Raw genomic sequence first — 19,361 nt, forward strand, 5'->3', positions numbered from 1 at the left:
CTGGATTCCCTGGCTTCCCTTACCTTTTTTTTTCCCCCCTAGTCTTTAGGGAGCAGGGGCCGCAACCGCCCCATCACCACACCCCGCCTCCCCCCACCCCTTTCCCCGGCTCGGCTCCGGTTACAGCCTTTCGAGTTGAACAAACTTGCTGCAGGCGGATTGGTGACCAGGAGCTCTCAGGCCGGGGCGTCGTATTTATTAATTTATATTCCGCGGCGCCCCGCGCGGGCCGTTCCTTTGTATCCGGCCCGCCGCCGCCGCCGCTGCCCGGGCTCGGGGGGGAGCCTCAGCGGGGAGCGAGGCCCCTGCGTCCGCCCGAAGACACCCCCCCCCCCTCCTCCTCCAAGGCCGGCACGTGCGGCTGCCGCCCGGCCCGCAGAGAGGGGCGGAGGCCCGGCTTCTCCCCCACCCGCCGCTGAGCCAGAAGCAAGAGGCGCGGCTGCGGGCCGCCCGGCCGGGAAAGCGCGGCGCCCGGCGAGTCTCCGCGGCGGCGGCTGCGGGGGCCCGGCAGCGGGAACGGCGGGTCCCCCCGCCCCGGGATGCGCCCCGGCACTTCCTGACTGGCTGGCGGCGCGCACGCGGCCCCCGGAGCTCGCTCGCCCGCCCGCTCTGCGTCGGCCGCGCCGCGCTGGAGGCGCGCGAGGAGGGGGAGACGCGGCCCGGGATGAGCTGATTGCTGGGGGGCGCGCGTGGTGGTGGTGGGGGGCGGAAACCACGCCGCCGCCTGGCCCCCCGCAGGCCGCGAGGAGCCGACCTTTCTCTGCGTCGCCACCCGGCCCCGGGGGATTGGAGATCATGTACGTACGCGTCGCGGGCCCGGTCTGGTCTCCAGCCCCGGCGCGTGCCGTGTGCCCCACCCCGGGCCCGGGGGGCTCTCGCGCGCCCGTCCTCGCCGCGCGCTGTCCCCCGCGCTCACCACGCGCCTCTTCTCCCTCCCGGTCTCGGCCGCCTTAGGTCCATTCACATCGTGGCGCTGGGGAACGAGGGGGACGCGTTCCACCAGGACAGCCGGCCGTCGGGGCTCATCCGCGCCTACCTGGGGAGAAGCCCGCTGGTCTCCGGGGACGAGAGCAGCTTGTTGCTGAGCGCTAGCGGCGCGGCCGCGCGGCCCGTGTTCACCGAGTATCAGGCCAGCGCGTTTGGGAACGTCAAGCTGGTGGTCCACGACTGTCCCGTCTGGGTAAGGGGGCTGACGGAGCTTTCCTTTCCTTTCTTTTCTCCCCCCGCCCCCTCTTTCATGACTGTCAACGTCTGGGTCACCGGGGGAGAGTTTTCTTTGTTATTTTTTTTTTTTTTAACATTTTGGGGAAAGTCTTTGGTCCTTCGTTTCAGGGGGCAGGGGCCAGCCTAATCAAAGAACACTCTTAGAAGGAAAAAAAAAAGCCCCAGTGAGAATGTGAAGCACTTAGGCGTACGTTTCACGATTGTGGGTTGTCTCTTGGTTAAGACAGCTGACCCTTAAATGTCCCAACCCCAAGGGACGCGGGTCACTAAGTTTCACCAGCAGAGAGCAGTGTTTTGTTTTTTTTTTTTTTTTAATGCCTATCCTGTGTGGGTGATATAGTAATATGAGTGTTCTAAAAATAAAGATCTCTGAAAGCTCAACAGAGCCAAAATACATTTCACTGGGGGCCAGCTCAGAAATAGGACCCCTGGAAAGGAGGGGGAAAGTCAGGGACTGAGAATTAAATTTAAACGACTAGTTTATAGCACTTTGAAAAAAAATTTTAATTAGTTTTTAATTTTAATAGTGCAGATGTTACTGATATATTTAGCCATTTCTTTTTCCTGACCCGTAAATCAGAAATATTACTGATACTATTTTGGGACTTGAAAAAAGCTTTAAAATTTGCGATGATTAGAAGAAATTGTAATGAAGTTGATAAATGCTAGTCTAATTCTTGAGTGATAAAAGAAGAAAGAAATCTACACCCTGATGGTATAAATGCTTTTCAGTACACAGTAGCATCCAGAATGTGTTCATGGAATCTTATTTCAAAGTTTCTGAGTCTTTACTCGTATAGAGTCTACATTGCACCTAAGTGTTCTATTTTATAACAGAAGAAGGTTTAAGGTTTGAAAAAAATACAGGTTATCCTTATGTGAGATTTACATTTAAACCACAGTTAAAAAAAATGAAATAGGGACTATAAGGCTATACCTATACAAAGATAGGATACACCTTTCCAAAGAAATGTATAAAATGTCTGTAAAAACATTTCTTATGTGGATTTCCATATTTATAGAAAGGAAAAATCACTTGTCCAAATAAATTTTCAGCTAAAAAGTAAATTTATGTTAGTAGACTAAAATATATGAAAAACAGGCCTTTTCAGTCTAACAGGGAGGCTATTAAACTCCTAATTATGACATTGATGATGCTGATCATAAGAGGCATGGGTAGAGAACTTACTGGCTGGAGTCCATGCAAGCAAATGAAACCCTTCTTCCCCTTTGATCATATCATTGTGAAAAATCTTACAATCTAAAAACTTACTGGTTCTATACTCAGTTGGAACAAATATTGAGTGAAGAGAGTAACTAAATGTAGGGGAAATAAAATAAGCTGAATTAGGATGTTAGGATAACCTTTTCTGTTTTGTTGTTGTTGTTTTGAGCAGTTAACTCCTGTTGATGTTATTATTAATAATTTAACAAAAAGCATTACTTGTGATCCCATGGATTGTAGTAAATGAAATCTTCCAAATCAGTTAAAATTAACCTTTGTCGTCTAGATTTTTGATTGTTACGTTTTGTTATTCTAATCACCTTTGTTTGGTTAGACTCTGGCCCTTTTTAAGGCATTGAGTTTGTATGTAACCAGGCACAGTTTTGTGGGTTATAATGGTCTTCAGGCATAGTAGAATGTGTTTGTAGAGCTACTCTTTATAAGATGCTTTTCTTCTCTAGGTGGTAAGTAAAAGCCCATTGGAGGTATGAAAGTTGATTGTATTCATCAGCTGGTATTTGACATGTACTGAATCAGAATATTAAACACAGCAAAGCAGATAGAACACAAGTTTTGCTATCAAAAGGACCTGATTTCAGATCCTCACCTTGGTACTTAGTGGCTGTATTCCTGGGTAAAGTCACTCATCCTCTTTTGGCCTTATTTTCCCTGTGTGTAAAATAAACATAATAATCACCCCTCCACCCCCCACTAGAGCTATGCCAGAGAGTAAATGAGAGAATAGTGTAAAGTTCTTAGCATCCAGACTGGTATGTAGTAAATACTTAATAAGTGGTAGTATTTATCACAACTTTAACATAGCCATGTATTGCTTACACTAAGCAAAGGTAAAGTTTTCCTACATATCATTCAAGATTTACACACAAGTGCACAGAGGCAGCTTGTTAGTACTTAGCATTAATAGATGCTGTATTGCAGCCCCACAACCAAGTAGAATGGAATTGTTGTTTCACTGTAAAAATTCAGATTCTTTTTAAAAGATCAGTTCCATTCCCCAGCTGTGGCTCCAAGCCTTGTGTTGCATAACTACCCTGAGGAAATCCTGGAACTGATTTACGAGGGTTGGGAGAATTTGATTTCCTTCATATTTCTAGAAATCAGTGGAACATTTTCTCTTTGAGATGGTTTGAAGAAATGTGGCGTTGTTTCCTTGGAGTTAGAATGAGATAGTTGTGCCCCTCTTCCCTGGGTTTCTTCTGTAGGTCTGCTGCCCTGCTCTGGATCTTTGCCATTTATACTTGGCACTTTAAATAAATGAGCTTCAAATTCATTTTATGTAGCTTATTATTTATTAATAGTATGTCTCTCAAATCCACATTAAAAAAAAATTTATTTCTAGATCTTTTCCTGTTTACCAGAAATATTCCATAAAAATCCATGAGGTAATATATGCACACATTCCTTGTGCAGGGTTTGAAGCTCTAATTTGCATTTAAAAATAAAATTAGTTATAGTCTTTATATCCTCAATACCACAGAGTTAATGAAGCCAAAACCCATTTCCTTATAATATTTTCCCTTAAATGTCTCCTTTTTCCTTCTTCACCTCTCCAGTATTCTGGAATTTTGAACCATTTGGAATGCAAAGAGCAGCTCCTTTTGATTTGTTCTCTCAGAGTTAGATGGCTGCTTGATATTGCTCCCACTTCTTTCGTTTGTTCGTCCCACTCATCTGAGTTTGTCCTCTTTCTTTACTGTACTCCCATACCCTGTTGTACTTACACACTTTGAGCTTGAATACTATAACAGATACAGTTGGAACTGAATGGGTTTGGTGGTTTGGGATTTGGAAATTAGCATAGAGCTCTGCTGGGAAGCTTTCACAATTTCTTTATCTGTGTCCCATTCCACTTTTCTCTCTTCTTACATCCTCCACAATATTCAAGGTTTTGCTTTTGCTGTTTGTAGCCCCATGGTCGGCCTCTTTTTTTTCTGTTTTTGTTTTTAAGTCTTCCTCTAAAAACACTGTGTCCGTCCCACTTTGAGTAAGGTATTCATATCTAAAAATTCTGTCGTTCGTGTCACTGAGTATACTTTTGGAAACGGGCAGGTTGCGAGGGTGCAGGGAACTGGGAGAGGCTTGGCCAAGGCATGGGGGTGTACTGGTTAGAAGAAACTCTGCCAAAGGGCATTGCCGTGACCCTTCTCCAGAATTTTCTAGCAGAATAAAAGCTCTGTCGCAGTTGATTGAAACCCTGTTTTGAACTCCTACTTCAAAGTGCAAACTTTCATAGGCCAACAGTTTTTTGGATTTGTGAGCCACATCTAGCTATTTTCTTACTCTAGCTTTATTATGTCCTAAGAATAAATACCAAAGGCCACATGAAAGGACAAATAATGATTAATAGTTAACCAGAACGGAAGAAGGAGGCTGTTTATGCATATTTAGCAATGGTTTTAAGGTACATACAGATATTTTTCTTACACCGCTATTCATGCAATAACTTTGAAAAATTATTTTTAAAATATCAAAGTGCAAAGTTTTATCCTTAAAAACTTTATAGGGTCCATAATAAGTTACTTTTGGCCTTAATTCTAAATATAAATATTATTAATGTGTGTGCTCTGTCACTCAGTCTTTGGGACCCCATGAACTGTAGCCCACCAGGCTCTGTCCATAGGATTTCCCAGACAAGAATACTGGAGCAAGTTGCCATTTCCTCCCCAAGGGGATCTTTCCAACCCAAGAATCAAACTGATGTCTCCTGCGTTGGCTGGCGGATTTTTTACCACTGTGCCACCTGGGAAGCCTAAATATTATTAACTGTGGTCCAGAATAAAGATTTTAAAACTGGAAAGGTTTAACCTGAATTTTTAATTGATAGGAGGAAAATACATGAATTGCAAGTATATTCCTTACCATGTTAACATCTTAAAATACACACCATCCTTTTATGAAAGCATACCCTCTCCCTGCCTCATTCTCTTCCCTTAAACCACTATATATATGCAGTACTGTCCAAAGAATGGATAAAGTCGAAAGATATATATGAAATTTGTATATATATATATATAAAATACATGGAGCTCCATGGCATTCACAGTAATTATAATCCAGAACACTGAACAATCCTGCACTAAACTGGGTCACAGAAAATCCTCTGAAGCTTCCTTACTCACACTGATGCTCTTGTATCTAAAATGCAAGTGTTACATTTTTGAAACTATAGGTGATAAAGCTATGGCATAATTTTAAAACAAAGTGCTTATTTTTAAGTATAGGTGTTGAAAGAGGTTGCTTATTTCATCAGAGTCTCAGGGATCCTCTAGGTCCTGTTTTACCACTACATAGCTCTCCAGGCTAAATGAATATAAAAAAAATTTAAAGAGTCGATTGACTTCAAACATTTTAAATTTCATGTAGTTACTTTTTAAAAACTAAATTTTTATTTATTTTTCATTTTTCTTTTTATTGTTGATAATTTTTTTAATGAGTTCAAAAATTAAAATGTAGCCAAAAAATGAAACTAATATGTTACAGTTTGTTTCATGATGAATTTGAAGATAGGCAAACTAAAGATTGCTCTTTACATTTTGGTTTAGGACATTTTTGACAGTGATTGGTATACCTCTCGAAATCTAATTGGAGGTGCAGACATCATTGTGATCAAATACAATGTAAACGACAAGTTTTCATTCCATGAAGTGAAGGATAATTATATTCCAGTGATAAAAAGAGCATTAAATTCAGTTCCAGTAATCATTGCTGCTGTTGGTACAAGACAAAATGGTAAGTAGTTTTCTTTTATATGAGAGTGCAGGTGCCATGATAATTTTGAAAAGCATTATTTATTGATGATTAGTAATGTTTTTTTTTTAAAGCAAAATGATTGGGTTCAAATTGCCAGCTGTCATCTCTTTATCATTGGCTATGATAATCAGAAGTCAAACATAAGTATCACAAACTACTGTGATTCTCATGGGTACAAGGTTTTCTTTTAAACTGTTCTTCTACAGAAGTGAAGTATCAGTATCAGTTCAGTTGCTCAGTTGTGTCTGACTCTGTGACCCCATGGACTGCAGCACACCAGGCCTCCCAACTCCATCACCAACTCCTGGAGTTCACTCAAACTCATGTCCATTGAGTCGATGATGCCATCCAACCATCTCATCCTCTGTCATCCCCTTCTCCTCCTGCCCTCAATCTTTCCCAGCATCAGGGTCTTTTCAAATGAGTCAGCTTTTCGCATCAGGTGGCCAAAGTATTGGAGTTTGAGCTTCAACATCAGTCCTTCCAATGAATATTCAGGACTGATTTCCTTTAGGACGGACTGGTTGGATCTCCTTGCAGTCCAAGGGACCCTCAAGAGTCTTATCCAACACCACAGTTCAAAAGCATCAATTCCTCGGCGCTCAGCTTTCTTCATAGTTCAACACTCACATCCATACATGACTACTGGAAAAGCCATAGCTTTGACTAAACGGACCTTTGTTGGCAAAATAACGTCTCCGCTTTTTAATATGCTGTCTAGGTTGGTCATAGCTTTTCTTCCAAGGAGCGAGTGTCTTTTCATTTCATGGCTGCAGTTACCATCTGCAGTGACTTTGCAGCCCAAAAAAATAAAGTCTGTCACTGTTTTCACTGTTTCCCCATCTATTTGCCATAAAGTGATGGGACCGGATGCCATGATCTTAGTTTTCTGAAGTGAAGGAAGTCAGTCACTGTGTTCTTTTTGATATGGGAGAGTTATTAGGCTGACACTGAACCCTGGAAAACTGTTTTTGACAATCTAAGGGACTATTCAGTTGGGAAAGATAAATTGTTCCCAAAAGGATGTGGGGTTGAGAGCTGAGTTTTAGGCAGGTATGCAGTGAATGAGCTGAATATTGACAACACCACCTTGAAAGTATTGGTGACTCTGTAGCTGGAGGATTGTTGTGCTTCAGTCAGTTTTAGTAGTTGCTGCTGTGCATACTGTTGTCAGATTATCTTGGGGTCAACTCAGAATTCTCTTTGAATTGATGGTGTTTTCTAGTTCTTAAGGATTATTTCCTCAGTAAAACTGTCCTTAAAATTCTGTTTTTATTCATTTTTTCTTTCTTTTTATTGAAGTATAGCAAAATAAAGGACATTAGACTTCACTAATTTTAGAGCACAGTTTATTGCATTTTTACGTATGTGTGCACCTATATAGCTATCTCATACAGATCAAGATACATAGAACTTTTGCCTCATTCCAGAAGCCTCTCTTGCCCCTACCCAGAGATAACTGCTATTCTGACTTCTAACATCATAAGTTAGTTTTACCTATTCCTGACCCTCATACAAATGGAATTATACAATATGCAGTGTCTTGTGTTTAACTAATTTCAGTTAGTGTGATACTTTTGAGATTCATGCGTGCAGAACTTATCTGTAATTTGTTCTTTTTATTGCTGTGTATTGTCCCATTGTATGAGTACACCAGGGTTTATCTCTGCATTCTTTTAATGATGCTTAGGTAGATTTCTGGGAGGATTTTTGGGTCACATGGTAGATATGTGTTTAGCATTAGTAGATATGAATAAAGCAGGCTTGACCCTTCTTGGACTCCATGTCCCCTCTACTTCCCTAACCTTCTTTTTATTGCTGGTCACGGTTCTTGAACCAGTCATCCACACTTCCTGAGTCCACTTCCTGACTTCCCATTCATTCTTGAGTCCACTACAGTCTAACTTGACTTTCGCAATGACGCTGGGTTTGTTTTCACTCAGGGCTGCCAATTATATGCCTGTCGCCCACTTTAATTGACGTTTTAATAACAATCTTCCCTTTGAAGTTATTCAGACACACCTCTCTCTCCACTCAGCAAAAGCTACTTTTTCTCTTCCTGGTTGTTGTAATTCTCTGTCATATTTCCTGGCTCCCTGAGCCTCCCTCACACATCTGCACCAAGTCAGTCCATCCTGTGGCTGTTGCCCAGGGTCCCATCCTTTTCTTCACCTCTTCTTGCCGTTTCCTCTGACCTGAACCTGCTAATCTGGTGTCCTCACTTCCCCTGCAGCGACACGGTGATTACCCAGTCTCTTTCTCTGACTCTAGTCTCTCTCCTGACCCATGTTTCCACAGATACCTTCCTCTTTCCACTGAGTTCCCCAATCTTTTTTTTTTAATGTATTTTTTTCATTGAAGGATAATTGCTTTACAGAATTTTGCTGTTTTCTGTCAAACCTCAACATGAATCAGCCACAGAACCTCCCTCCCATCTCCCTCCCATCCCACCCCTCTAGGTTGATGCAGAGCCCCTGTTTGAGTTTCCTGAGCCATGCAGCAAATTCCCGTTGGCTGTCTATTTTACATATGGTAAAGTAAGTTTCCATGTTACTCTTGGCCGTACATCACCCTCTCCTCCCCTCTGCCCATGTCGATAAGTCTGTTCTCTATGTCTGTTTCTCCATTGCTGCCCTGTAAATAAGTTCTTCAGTACCATTTTTCTAGATTCCGTATATATGTGTTAGAATTCGATGTTTATCTTTCTCTTTCTGAATAACTTCACTCTGTGTAATAGGTTCCAGGTTCATCCACCTCATCAGAACTGACTCAAATGTGTTCCGTTTTATGGCTGAGTAATATTTCATTGTGTATATGCACCACAACCTCTTTATCCATTCATCTGTTGATGGACATCCAGGTTGCTTCCATGTCCTAGCTATTGTAAATAGTGCTGCAATGAACAATGGAATACATGTGTCTTTTTCAATTTTGGTTTCCTCAGGGTATATGCCTAGGATTGCTGGGTCATATGGTGGTTTTATTCCTAGTTTTTTAAGGAATCTCCATACCATCTTCCATAGTGGCTGTATCAATTTATATTCCCACCAACAGTGCAAGAGCGTTCTGTTTTCTCCACACCCCTCCAGCATTAATTGTCTGTAGACTTTTTGATGATGGCCATTCTGACCACTATGAGGTGATAACCTCATTGTAGTTTTGATTTGCATTTCTCTAATAATGAGCAGTTGAGCATCTTTTCATGTGTTTGTTAGCCATTTGTATGTCTTATTTGGAGAAATGTCTGTTTAGGTCTTTTTCCCACTTTTTGATTGGGTTGTTTATTTTTCTGGCATTGAGTTATATGAGCTGCTTGTATATTTTGGAAATTAATCCTTTGTCAGTTGTTTAATTTGCTATTATTTTCCCCCATTCTGAGGGTTGTCTTTTCACCTTGCTTATAGTTTCGTTTGCTGTGCAAAAGCTTTTAAGTTAAATCAGGTCCCACTTGTTTACTTTTGTTTTTATTTCCGTTACTCTAGGGGGCGAGTCATAGAGGATCTTGCTTTGATTTATGTGATCGAGTGTTCTGCCTATGTTTTCCTCTGAGAGTTTTATAGTTTCTGATCTTACATTTAGGTCTTTGATCCATTTTGAGTTTATCTTTGTGTATGGTGTTAAGAGGTGTTCTGATTTCTTTCTGAGTTCCCCAGTCTTGATAGATGATGCCAAACCTGTCTGTTCCCCACACTAGAATCACCTAAGCAGTCTTTCTTTCCTGTTCCGCATATCCAGTTGACTCAGAAGCTGTTTTGATTTATATTTTAAATAAACCTCAAACTCATCATCTTTACTGAATTTCAGATCCTGGTGATCTAATTATCTGTCAGAATGACTTTCTTTTTGGTCTAAATGGGCAGTTCTAAATTTTGTAGGATTTGAGATCTGTACAATTGTAGAGCTTCTTTGTAAGGAAAAAAAAAAAAAACTACAAAGTAACAGACATACATGTATACAAATGAATGTTTATTCAGAATGTGAAAAGAAAGCCAAAGAAATTACAACTCCAAAAAGGCTGTCAAATACCACAGACGTTAAAAAAAAAGTTTCTTTTATTTAAAAATCTGACACTTCTCTAACTTTTCTTGTATTTTTTTGGCTGCAGATTCTTTGATCAAGTCTCCACATGATAACCACTTTCTGAGGTTTTCTGTAGAGCAAAAAGAATGATAATTGTTTTTTTTTTTTTGGTGCTGGCACCACGGTTTGTGTTGTGTTTGCTTGTCTCTCGGCTCCTCCTCGTTGTGTCCTGATGCTGGACCAGTCTGCACTGTGGGTGGAAGCAGCATTCCTGAAGGCCGTGCATGTACCGAGACAGCTCGCAAGCACTTACAAGGAAGTGACTACAGACCGCAAATAGTATCTCACTAAACCTAAATTTAAATTCCTCTTTAGCAGCATCCTAAAAATGTCCACAGCTACTGCAAAGCTGCCTGATGCAAGGTGAAGTGAGTTGGACTGGAAGGAGGCCTGTGTCTTCACCAGACATGGACAGACTATCTCATTTTGCATATTTTACAAAAGCACATGTCATGTGAAAGAACCCAAGGGCCAGGTTTCTCCCAGGACTTTGGAAACAAGCCATAAGGAAGGGCTTTGAAGCTTAGGCTTGCTGGTAAATCAGCCTCTGGTCAATTTTTCCTGCTTGGCTTCTCTCTGAAATAGATTCTCTCAGAATAACCATCGTAGAATATGTCAGATCATAATACTCAACCCTTTCAATTGTCTAGAAACTTTCATCTTTTTTTTTCCATTTGCAAAATTTCAAACCTAAGAACTTGACAAGAATGGGACAGTAAGCTCCAGAAATTAAAAACACACACTTCTTTTGTTTGAACCATTTGATGGTAAATTGTAAACATTATGGAATTTCTTCAATCCTGATTAATTAAGCATGTCTCTTCTAAGAACAGAACCATCTTCCTATTAACCATAAGGCAACCATCACACAAGAAACATACTATTACCTGTTACATTATTATTTAAAATATAACCCATATTCACATTTTCCCATGTATTCTAATTTTTTCTTTTTTTAAAAAATTCAGTATGAAATTAAGGACTGTGTGTTGCATTTAGTTCTCATGACTCCCTGGTCTCTTAATTCAGAACAGTTCCCAGTTTCCTAGCCGTTTTTTTTTTTTGGAGGGGGGCAGGAGGAGTATCTTTCATGACATTGACATTATTAATAAGAATCCAAACGCGTTCTTTTGCATGATCCCTTCAGTTGTGATCACTGGGGTTGCAAAATAGTGATTTCCTATCATTCCTTCTTCGTTTATTAGTTGGTACGCTACCGTAAGTAGAGTAGGGCTTCCCTTGTGGCTCAGCTGGTAAAAAATCCGCCCACAATGTGGGAGACCCGGGTTTGATCCCTGGGTTGGGACGATCCCCTGGAGAAGGGAAAGGCTACCCACTCCGGTATTCTGGCCTGGAGAATCCCATGGACTGTATAGTGCATGGGGTCGCAAAGTGCTGGACACGACTGAGTGGCTTTCACTATCACCATTGCTACTGTAAGTGCCGTAAAAGTCCCTTTTCTCTGCTCCTGCGTCTTTCTTTGAAATCATTATGAAAAATTCATGGGTTGGTTATTTAAATTCAATGTTTCAGAATCTATTCTTCTCATTATGCTTTCTGATACTCCAGGTACCCCCCATTTGCGTGTTCACGCTCGCTCCGGTTAATTCTTGGGTCCTTCCTCCTCCTGATATAGAAGGATGTGCAGACTCACCTTAGACCTGCCCTGCCCCGGGCCACTCAGGTGCCCTTGGGCTGCTCCTCACCCTGCTTCGTGAAGCAGTGAGCACTTCCATGTTGCTGCAGCACACGAGGTGCCCCCTGTCCTCTGAGCCTCCAGGTTCCTCTTTGGTCCTGTGCTCGCCACCTGCATCCTCTCAGGGACCCCTAGTTTATGGTCCTATAAGAGTCTCTCCCCTCATTTTTCAGTGTTGCCGTAGGTTCACCTCCCTTTTTCTCTTCTCTCCCCACCCCTGCCCCCCATCTCTCTCCTTCCCTTCCATCCCACCCCCCATTTCATGATTTCTGTGGTTTGGCAGGAAGAGGAGATTGCAGTGTGGAATTAGCTTGTCCTCTTGAAAGTGGAAATGACGTGTTCCTTTTCTCACATTCAGGCCTCCGCATGCACCGTGTTGTACCATATAGAGTACCCCTCTGCACAGCCCATCTTGTCCGCATACTGAATTTGTCCTTACCCTGGAAATTGTTCCCTTTTCTGCGAGGCCCTCCCCAGTCCCCCAGGCAGAGTTAATTTCTCCTCTGTTCCTGTGGTGATTTCATACACCTTTATTTCAGTACTTATTATAATGGTCCGCAGTCGTTGTCTGCCTGGGCTCGGTTGACAATGAGTTTCAGTTATCTGTGTATCTTTATTACCCTGCTATCTGAGGTGTGGTGGCTGCTCAAAAAACGTTTGTTCAACGCGTGAATGAATGGCTTTATGAATGATGTATACAGACGTGAAAAATCATTTTCACGAACGGAGTGAAATTAATTTCCCATGTGAAATGTGATCGCAAGGTAATTACAAAGCTAAAGCTGGCTCTTTGGTTCAAGGACACGGATTGTTCCTCCTTCCTGGAATATTCCTCCCTCCTGGAATCCCTTGCAGTCCAGTGAAACAGTGCTGGGTGTTCTGCAACTCCTTTCTCCAGCTGCTTTAAGAACAAGTTCAGCAAGTACAGTCAGTCTCATCTCTTTGCTTTTGTTATACGTGTTTTGACAAGCTTGACTGTGTGTGTGGGTCTTCTTCGTACTTGGCTTTGAAAAAATCTTTGGCTTTTATTAAATATTGAATTTGTCTTTAAAGTAGACTTTTTTTTTCCAAACTTGGCAAAGGTGTATTCATAGCCTTAAGCTCCTGAAAGCAGGCATCCTGTCTTGTCTTTTTGAAGCTCTGACAGAGCCTAGTACATTGCTAGGCTGGAATTCCTAAAAAGATTTCTAATACTCTCAAGCACTGGCAACATTGTAAGCATCATCCTGAAAGAAAGTGAAAGTGAAGTCGCTCAGTCCCGTCCGACTCTTTGCGACCCCATGGACTGTAGCCTACCAGGCTCCTCCGTCCGTGGAATTTTCCAGGCAAGGGTCCTGGAGTGGGTTGCCATATCGGTTCTCAAAGCCACTCTTTTGAAAGAGATGCCATCCATCTTAATTCTAGAGTTACATTGTGTTTGCTTTGAAAAAAAATTAGACATTTTGTGATAATACCTTGAAAGATAATATATAAGGGGAGAGAAAAGACTACAGTGTTAACTGGAAATGTAACACTGATTCCCAGAGTTCCAGGACTCTTGAGCAAGGCTCAGTAGGAGTGAGTCCTGAAGAAGGCACTGCAGTTTAAAATTGTTTGGGGTCTCCTGATTGTTGCTGATGAAATGCTAAATGTTGGTTTAGTTAATTCATAAACATTTTGCTAATTCTCCTACCTAATATGTAATGGCTAGACATTTTTTCCTCTTGGGTTCAAGTGAACAAAAAGCAATGTCTTCTGTGACATAGAGGAGATGTAACGACTGGACATTAGGAGACACTTTCTAGGTTGGTAAGATGCTTGTGGCTACACACGATGGAAAACCCTGCTCAGCTGGCTTAGGCCTGACACTAACTGGATTTTTCCCTCAAACCAAGATTGTTTCCTCACAATTATTTTACATTATGCTCGCTAATTTTTCACTCAAAATGGTACTGATTTTATTTTTGTCCCGAAATAATGTTTAATAAGATGATCTGCCTACCCACCTCATTCCATCAATATAAGGAGAGCTTTGTAGATATGAGAAGATCTCTGTCTTCAGAGAGTCAAAGGCCCTGTTTATGATGGGTTTGTAAAGAATGTGAAATGCCAATGTGTTCTTTGTCAAGATAGGCTAACTTGTGTATGATAACTTTATTTGCTCTGAACCTAATATGATCTTAGAAAAAAAATAAGTGCAAAAACTCAGACTAGACTTATTATTTATTGCATACTTTAGCGATGCATACTTTTATTTTTAAATCATGGCATTTTTATGCAAACTAAATTTTTATCTTATCTTTTGATGTCTCTTTATCAGGTGTAGCAAGTAACAGCTTTATTATTGTTTCTCTGTCTCTAAGACACAAGGAGACTTAGACATGTCACAACCTCTCTGAGCTTCAGTTTCCTCCTCTGCAAAACGAGGATGTGAACGCATGGTTTCTGAGCTCAGAATGCTTTCAGCGAATCGAAATTATCTAATTCTTAGGTGTACGTGTCACATGGGTATTACATATGCACATGGCACAGAATATCCTTGGTATGCATGCCATGTGTTCATATAGATGCTCCATCTCTGCACTGTTCATTGGTAGGATGTTTTTGTGTGTGCTGTGGGGATGGGGGAGCAGCCTGAATGCCCTGTCAGGGCCACTGTACTTTCAGTTATCAGGTCTTTTGGCCCCTGGGGGTCACAGCTGAGTCCCTTTCCAGGCGTTACCCTCCGCTGATACAAGCTGCTTGCCCGAGGTTTTGCTCCCTCCACAAGGCAGCCCTCCTCTACTTACTGGCTGATTTAGGGATACAGAAACCCAGCTTTGTGTGAGGAACCCCTCTCAAGGGCCATCTAAGCTCCAGAGTCTCCTGTCTGGTAACTGAAGTGTCTGTTGCAACAACATTGCAGTTCGAGTTCTTTCTCTGTGGAGCGCAGCTTCCTGCACCCCTGAGAAGATCTGTTTCCAAGATCACCCCCCAGAAAGCCTCCTTCACACAGTGTCTCCATGTCAGAGTCTGTTTTCTCGGGGAAGCCAACCTACAACAATGTGATTTCTTGGAAATGGACTTGGCTGCTTTTTGAACAATGACATATCTGAAGTGTAGCATGAAACAGAATAAAGCTGGCTGGCAAATATGGAGTTGAACATACACGATTAGCTTTATTAAGGCAGAGTCTTACAGACAGATAGGTTTACCACCTTCCCAGCCATACGTCTGTATGTGATTCTTGGGGAAGTTCACATCTTGAGTAATTTATGCTCTCAGTTTTTAGTGTTATGATCTTGGAGCAAAAGATGAAAAGTGATTGACTTTGGTCACTGCAGTTGAATGCTTTACAGTTCAGCCATCGAAATGTCTAGATTAGTAGGAATGTACTTCGTATGAAATTTGGAATGACTGACAGTTTTGCAGCCTTCAGGATTGAGGTCAGAGTAAGGATTCTGTTCAAGTAAAAGATGTATTCAAACTTAGTGAATGTATTTAAAGATTATTACAACAACAACAAAAAATGCCAGCCCATTGTTTTCATAGTTGAAGTTGTATAAAAGGAAGCAGGCCTGGCATTTTAGTTACTGTAATCCCCTTGGTAGTATTCATTCACTTATTTAAAAATTCATCTATTTTATAAGATCTTGTTCGTTGTTCTTCCATTTAAAGCTTATTTATTTTAGGGACCTTGCAGTTATCACTGACACTTCTCATTCAGAGTCTAGTGGGTAGTAGCTATATGAAGTGGCCTTGAACTGTGATTCTGGTGTGAGCTCTTAATTTGTTGTTTAATGTCCAGGTTGTCTGTGCACATTTGTGTGTGTGTGTGTTTAATTTCAAAACGCTTTGTTGGTCATGTTCGTTTTCTCAGAAGAATTACCCTGCACATGCCCACTGTGCACCTCAGACAGAGGGAGCTGCGTCAGTACGACGGAAGGGATCCAGCTTGCTAAAGAACTAGGAGCCACCTATCTGGAGCTGCACAGCCTCGATGACTTCTACATAGGAAAGTATTTCGGAGGAGTGGTAAGTGGAAATCCCAGTTGCATAAATTAGTCATTTGTCAGGTTGGCTCTTGAGCCGTTTCTTAGAACCACAATTAGAACTTTAGTTTTAAAATCAAGAATAGTTTTAATCTTGTGAAATGGTTATTGTTGTCACTGCTTCCACTTTTCCCCCTTCTGTTTGCTGTGAAGTGGAAACAGTGACAGACTTTATTTTCTTGGGCTCCAAAATCGCTGTGGACAGTGACTGCAGCCATGAAATTCAAAGACGCTTGGTTCTTGGGTGGACTTCCTTGATAGCTCAGTTGGTAAAGAATCCGTCTGTAATGCAGGAGACCCTGGTTCAATTCCTGGGTCGGGAAGATCCCCTGGAGAAGGGAAAGGCTACCCACTCCAGTACTGTTGGGCTTCCCTTGTGACTCAGCTGGTAAAGAATCTGCCTGCAATGTGAAGGCCTGGATTCCATCTGTGAGTTGGGAAGATCCCCTGGAGAAGGGAAAGGCTACCCACTCCAGTATTCTGGCCTGGAGAATTCCATGGATTATAGTCCATGGGATCGCAAAGAGTTGGACATGACTGAACAATTTTCACTTCACTTGGTTCTTGTAAGAAAAGCTATGACAAACCTAGACAGTGTATTAAAAAATGGAGACATCACTTTGTGAACAAAGGTCTGTATAGTCAAAGCTATGGCTTTTCCAATAGTCATGTATGGATGTGAGAGTTGGACCAAAAGAAGGCAGAGCGCCAAAGAATTGGTGCTTTCAAACTGGGGTGCTGGACAAAACTCTTGAGAGTCCCTTGAACTGCAAGGTGATCAAATGAATCAATCCTGAAGGAAATCAACTCTGAATATTCATTGCAAGGACTAATGCTGAAGCTCCACCCCTTTGTCCACCTGATGCAAAGAGCCAACTCATTGGAGAAGACCCTAATGCTGGAAAAGATTGAAGGCAAAAGGAGAAGGGGGGTTGGCAGAGGATGAGATGGTTGGATAGCATCACTGACTCAATGGACATGAGTTTGATTGAACTCTGGGGGATAGTGGAGGACAGGGGAGCCTGGTGTGCTGTAGTCCATGGGGTTGCGAAGAGTCGGACACGACTGAGTGCCTGAACTGAACTAAAAGGGAAAAGGACAACTTGGTTTCATTTGTTGGAAAAGATGGACGCTAGGCAGATGCTTTACCATCTGAGCCACCAGGGAAGTCAGGGCTAGGTTGCCTCAGACCAAAAAACTACCAGGGAGGGAGCACAACCCCACCTGTCAGCAGATAATTGGATTAAAGCTTTACTGAGCAAGGTCCTGCCCACCAGAGCAAGACCCAGTTTTTCCCACCACCAGACCCTGCCATCAGAAAGCTTACACAAGCCTCATAGCCTCCTCCATCAAAAAGGGCAGACAGAAGAAGCAAGAAGAACCACAGTCTCCCATCGAGTAATACAAAACCACATCACAGAAAGTTAATCAGCATGAAAAAGCATAAAGTTATGTCCCAGATGAAGGAACAAGGTAAAACCCCAGAAAAACAACTAAATGAGGTAGAGATAGGCAACCTTCCAGAAAAAGAATTCAGAATAAAGACGGTGAATTTGATTCAGGATCTTGGAAAAGGAATGGAGGCAAAGATTGAGAAGATGCAAGAAGTGTTTACCAAAGACCTATGAGAACTAAAGAACCAACAGAGATGAATAATACTCTAGAAGGAATCCATAGCAGAGTAACAGGCAGAAGCACAGGATAAATTACCTGGAGGGCGGAATAGTGGAAATCAGTGCCACAGAATATAGAAAAAAGAATGAAAGGAAATGAAGACAGTCTCAGAGACCTCTGGGACAACATTAAACACACCAGTATTCACATTGTAGGGGTCCCAGAAGGAGAAGAGAGAAAGGACCTGAGAAAATATTTGAAGAGATAATAACTGAAAACTTCCCTAACATGGGAAAGAAAATAGTCAGCCAAGTCCAGGAAGCACAGAGCGTCCCAAACAGGATGAATCCAAGGAAGCACACACTGAGACATAGTAATCAAACTGACAAAACTTAAAGATAAAATATTAAAAGCAACCAAGGAAGAATGACAAATAACATGCCATGGAACTCCCATCAGGCCATCAGCTGATTTCTCAACAGAAACTACAAGCCAGAAGGGAATGGCATGACATTTAAAGTGATGAAAGGGAAGAACCTACAACCAGAAATACTCTACCCAGCAAGACTGTCCTTTAGATGTGATGGAGAAATCAGAAGCTTTCCAGACAAGCAAAAATTAAAAGAATTCAGCACCACCAAACCAGCTTTACAACAACTGCTAAGGGAACTTCTCTAAGCAGAAAACAAGAGAAGGAAAAGCTCTGTACTGTGCTGTGCTGAGTCACTCAGTCGTGTCCGACTCTTTGCAACCCCATGGACTGTAGCCCTCCAGGCTTCTCTGTCCATGGGGATTCTCAGGGCCAGAATACCGGAGTGGGTTGCCATGCCCTCATCCAGGGAATCTTCCCAACCCAGGGATCAAACCCAGGTCTCCTGAGTTGCAGGCAAATTCTTAACTGTCTGAGCCACCAGGGAAGCCCAAGAAAATCCCTACCTACAGAAAATAAATCCAGAACAATTAAGAAAGCAGTAATAGAATCATAAATATTGATAATTAGCTTAAATGTAAACGGATTAAATGCATCAACCAAAAGACATAGACCAGTTGAGCAGGTGAAAACTTGTGCATGTACGCACTTCCACTTAGCACATCACTCTCCTTGACCCCCCAGGTGGTATGTAATTATTTGATATTGATAGTTTAATCGTGTTCCCATTATGGCATGCAATTGTAATTATCTTTCATTCTTTTTCTGGTTACTGATTGTGAAAACCGATAAACATATTTTACTATTGTGATTGTGTAACTATTACTCACTTAATACCACTGCATCATGATTGGCCAACAGAAAAATTATAGAATTCTATATCTCCAAAACTACCATTTAATAGAAAAACCTGTAATCACTTTTTAAAATCCAGATGTATATCAGAATTATCTTGGAATTTTTTTTTGAAAAATACAAATTCCTGGGTAGTGCTTTTTTTTTTTTAAAACCAGAGCTCCAAATATGTTTCTAATGAGCAGCCATGTTTATTTTTAAACAACTGGACTATGTGAGGATCTTTTACTTTTATCTAGCTGGTTTCACTTTTTCTATCTCATATTCAGTGCTCCTCTGTCCATGGGATTTTCCAGGCAAGGATACTGGAGTGGGTTGCCATTTCCTTCTCCAGGGAAACCTTCCAAACCCAGGGATCGAATGCACGTCTCTTGTATTGCAGACAGATTCTTTATTGCTTAGCCACCCGGGAAGCCCATATGTACATAAATAATTTTTGCTGTTCAGTCATGTCCC

General features: G+C 41.8%; 1 protein-coding gene across 1 annotated transcript in view; it reads left to right on the top strand.

Annotated features, from left to right (window-relative positions):
* Nucleotides 1-125: 125 nt before the first annotated feature.
* RHOBTB3 (Rho related BTB domain containing 3) overlaps nt 126-19,361 on the top strand; it is a 57,859-nt gene continuing 38,623 nt past the window's right edge. Inside the window, exons 1-4 of the mRNA XM_055565134.1 lie at nt 126-797; nt 955-1,180; nt 6,013-6,199; nt 15,835-15,989. Of these exons, the coding sequence (XP_055421109.1) occupies nt 796-797; nt 955-1,180; nt 6,013-6,199; nt 15,835-15,989 (570 nt within the window). The 5' untranslated portion in view covers nt 126-795. The remainder of the gene's footprint in view (nt 798-954; nt 1,181-6,012; nt 6,200-15,834; nt 15,990-19,361) is intronic.

Source organism: Bubalus kerabau, chromosome 1 (genome assembly GCF_029407905.1).
Source record: "Bubalus kerabau isolate K-KA32 ecotype Philippines breed swamp buffalo chromosome 1, PCC_UOA_SB_1v2, whole genome shotgun sequence".
NCBI lineage: Eukaryota > Metazoa > Chordata > Mammalia > Artiodactyla > Bovidae > Bubalus > Bubalus kerabau.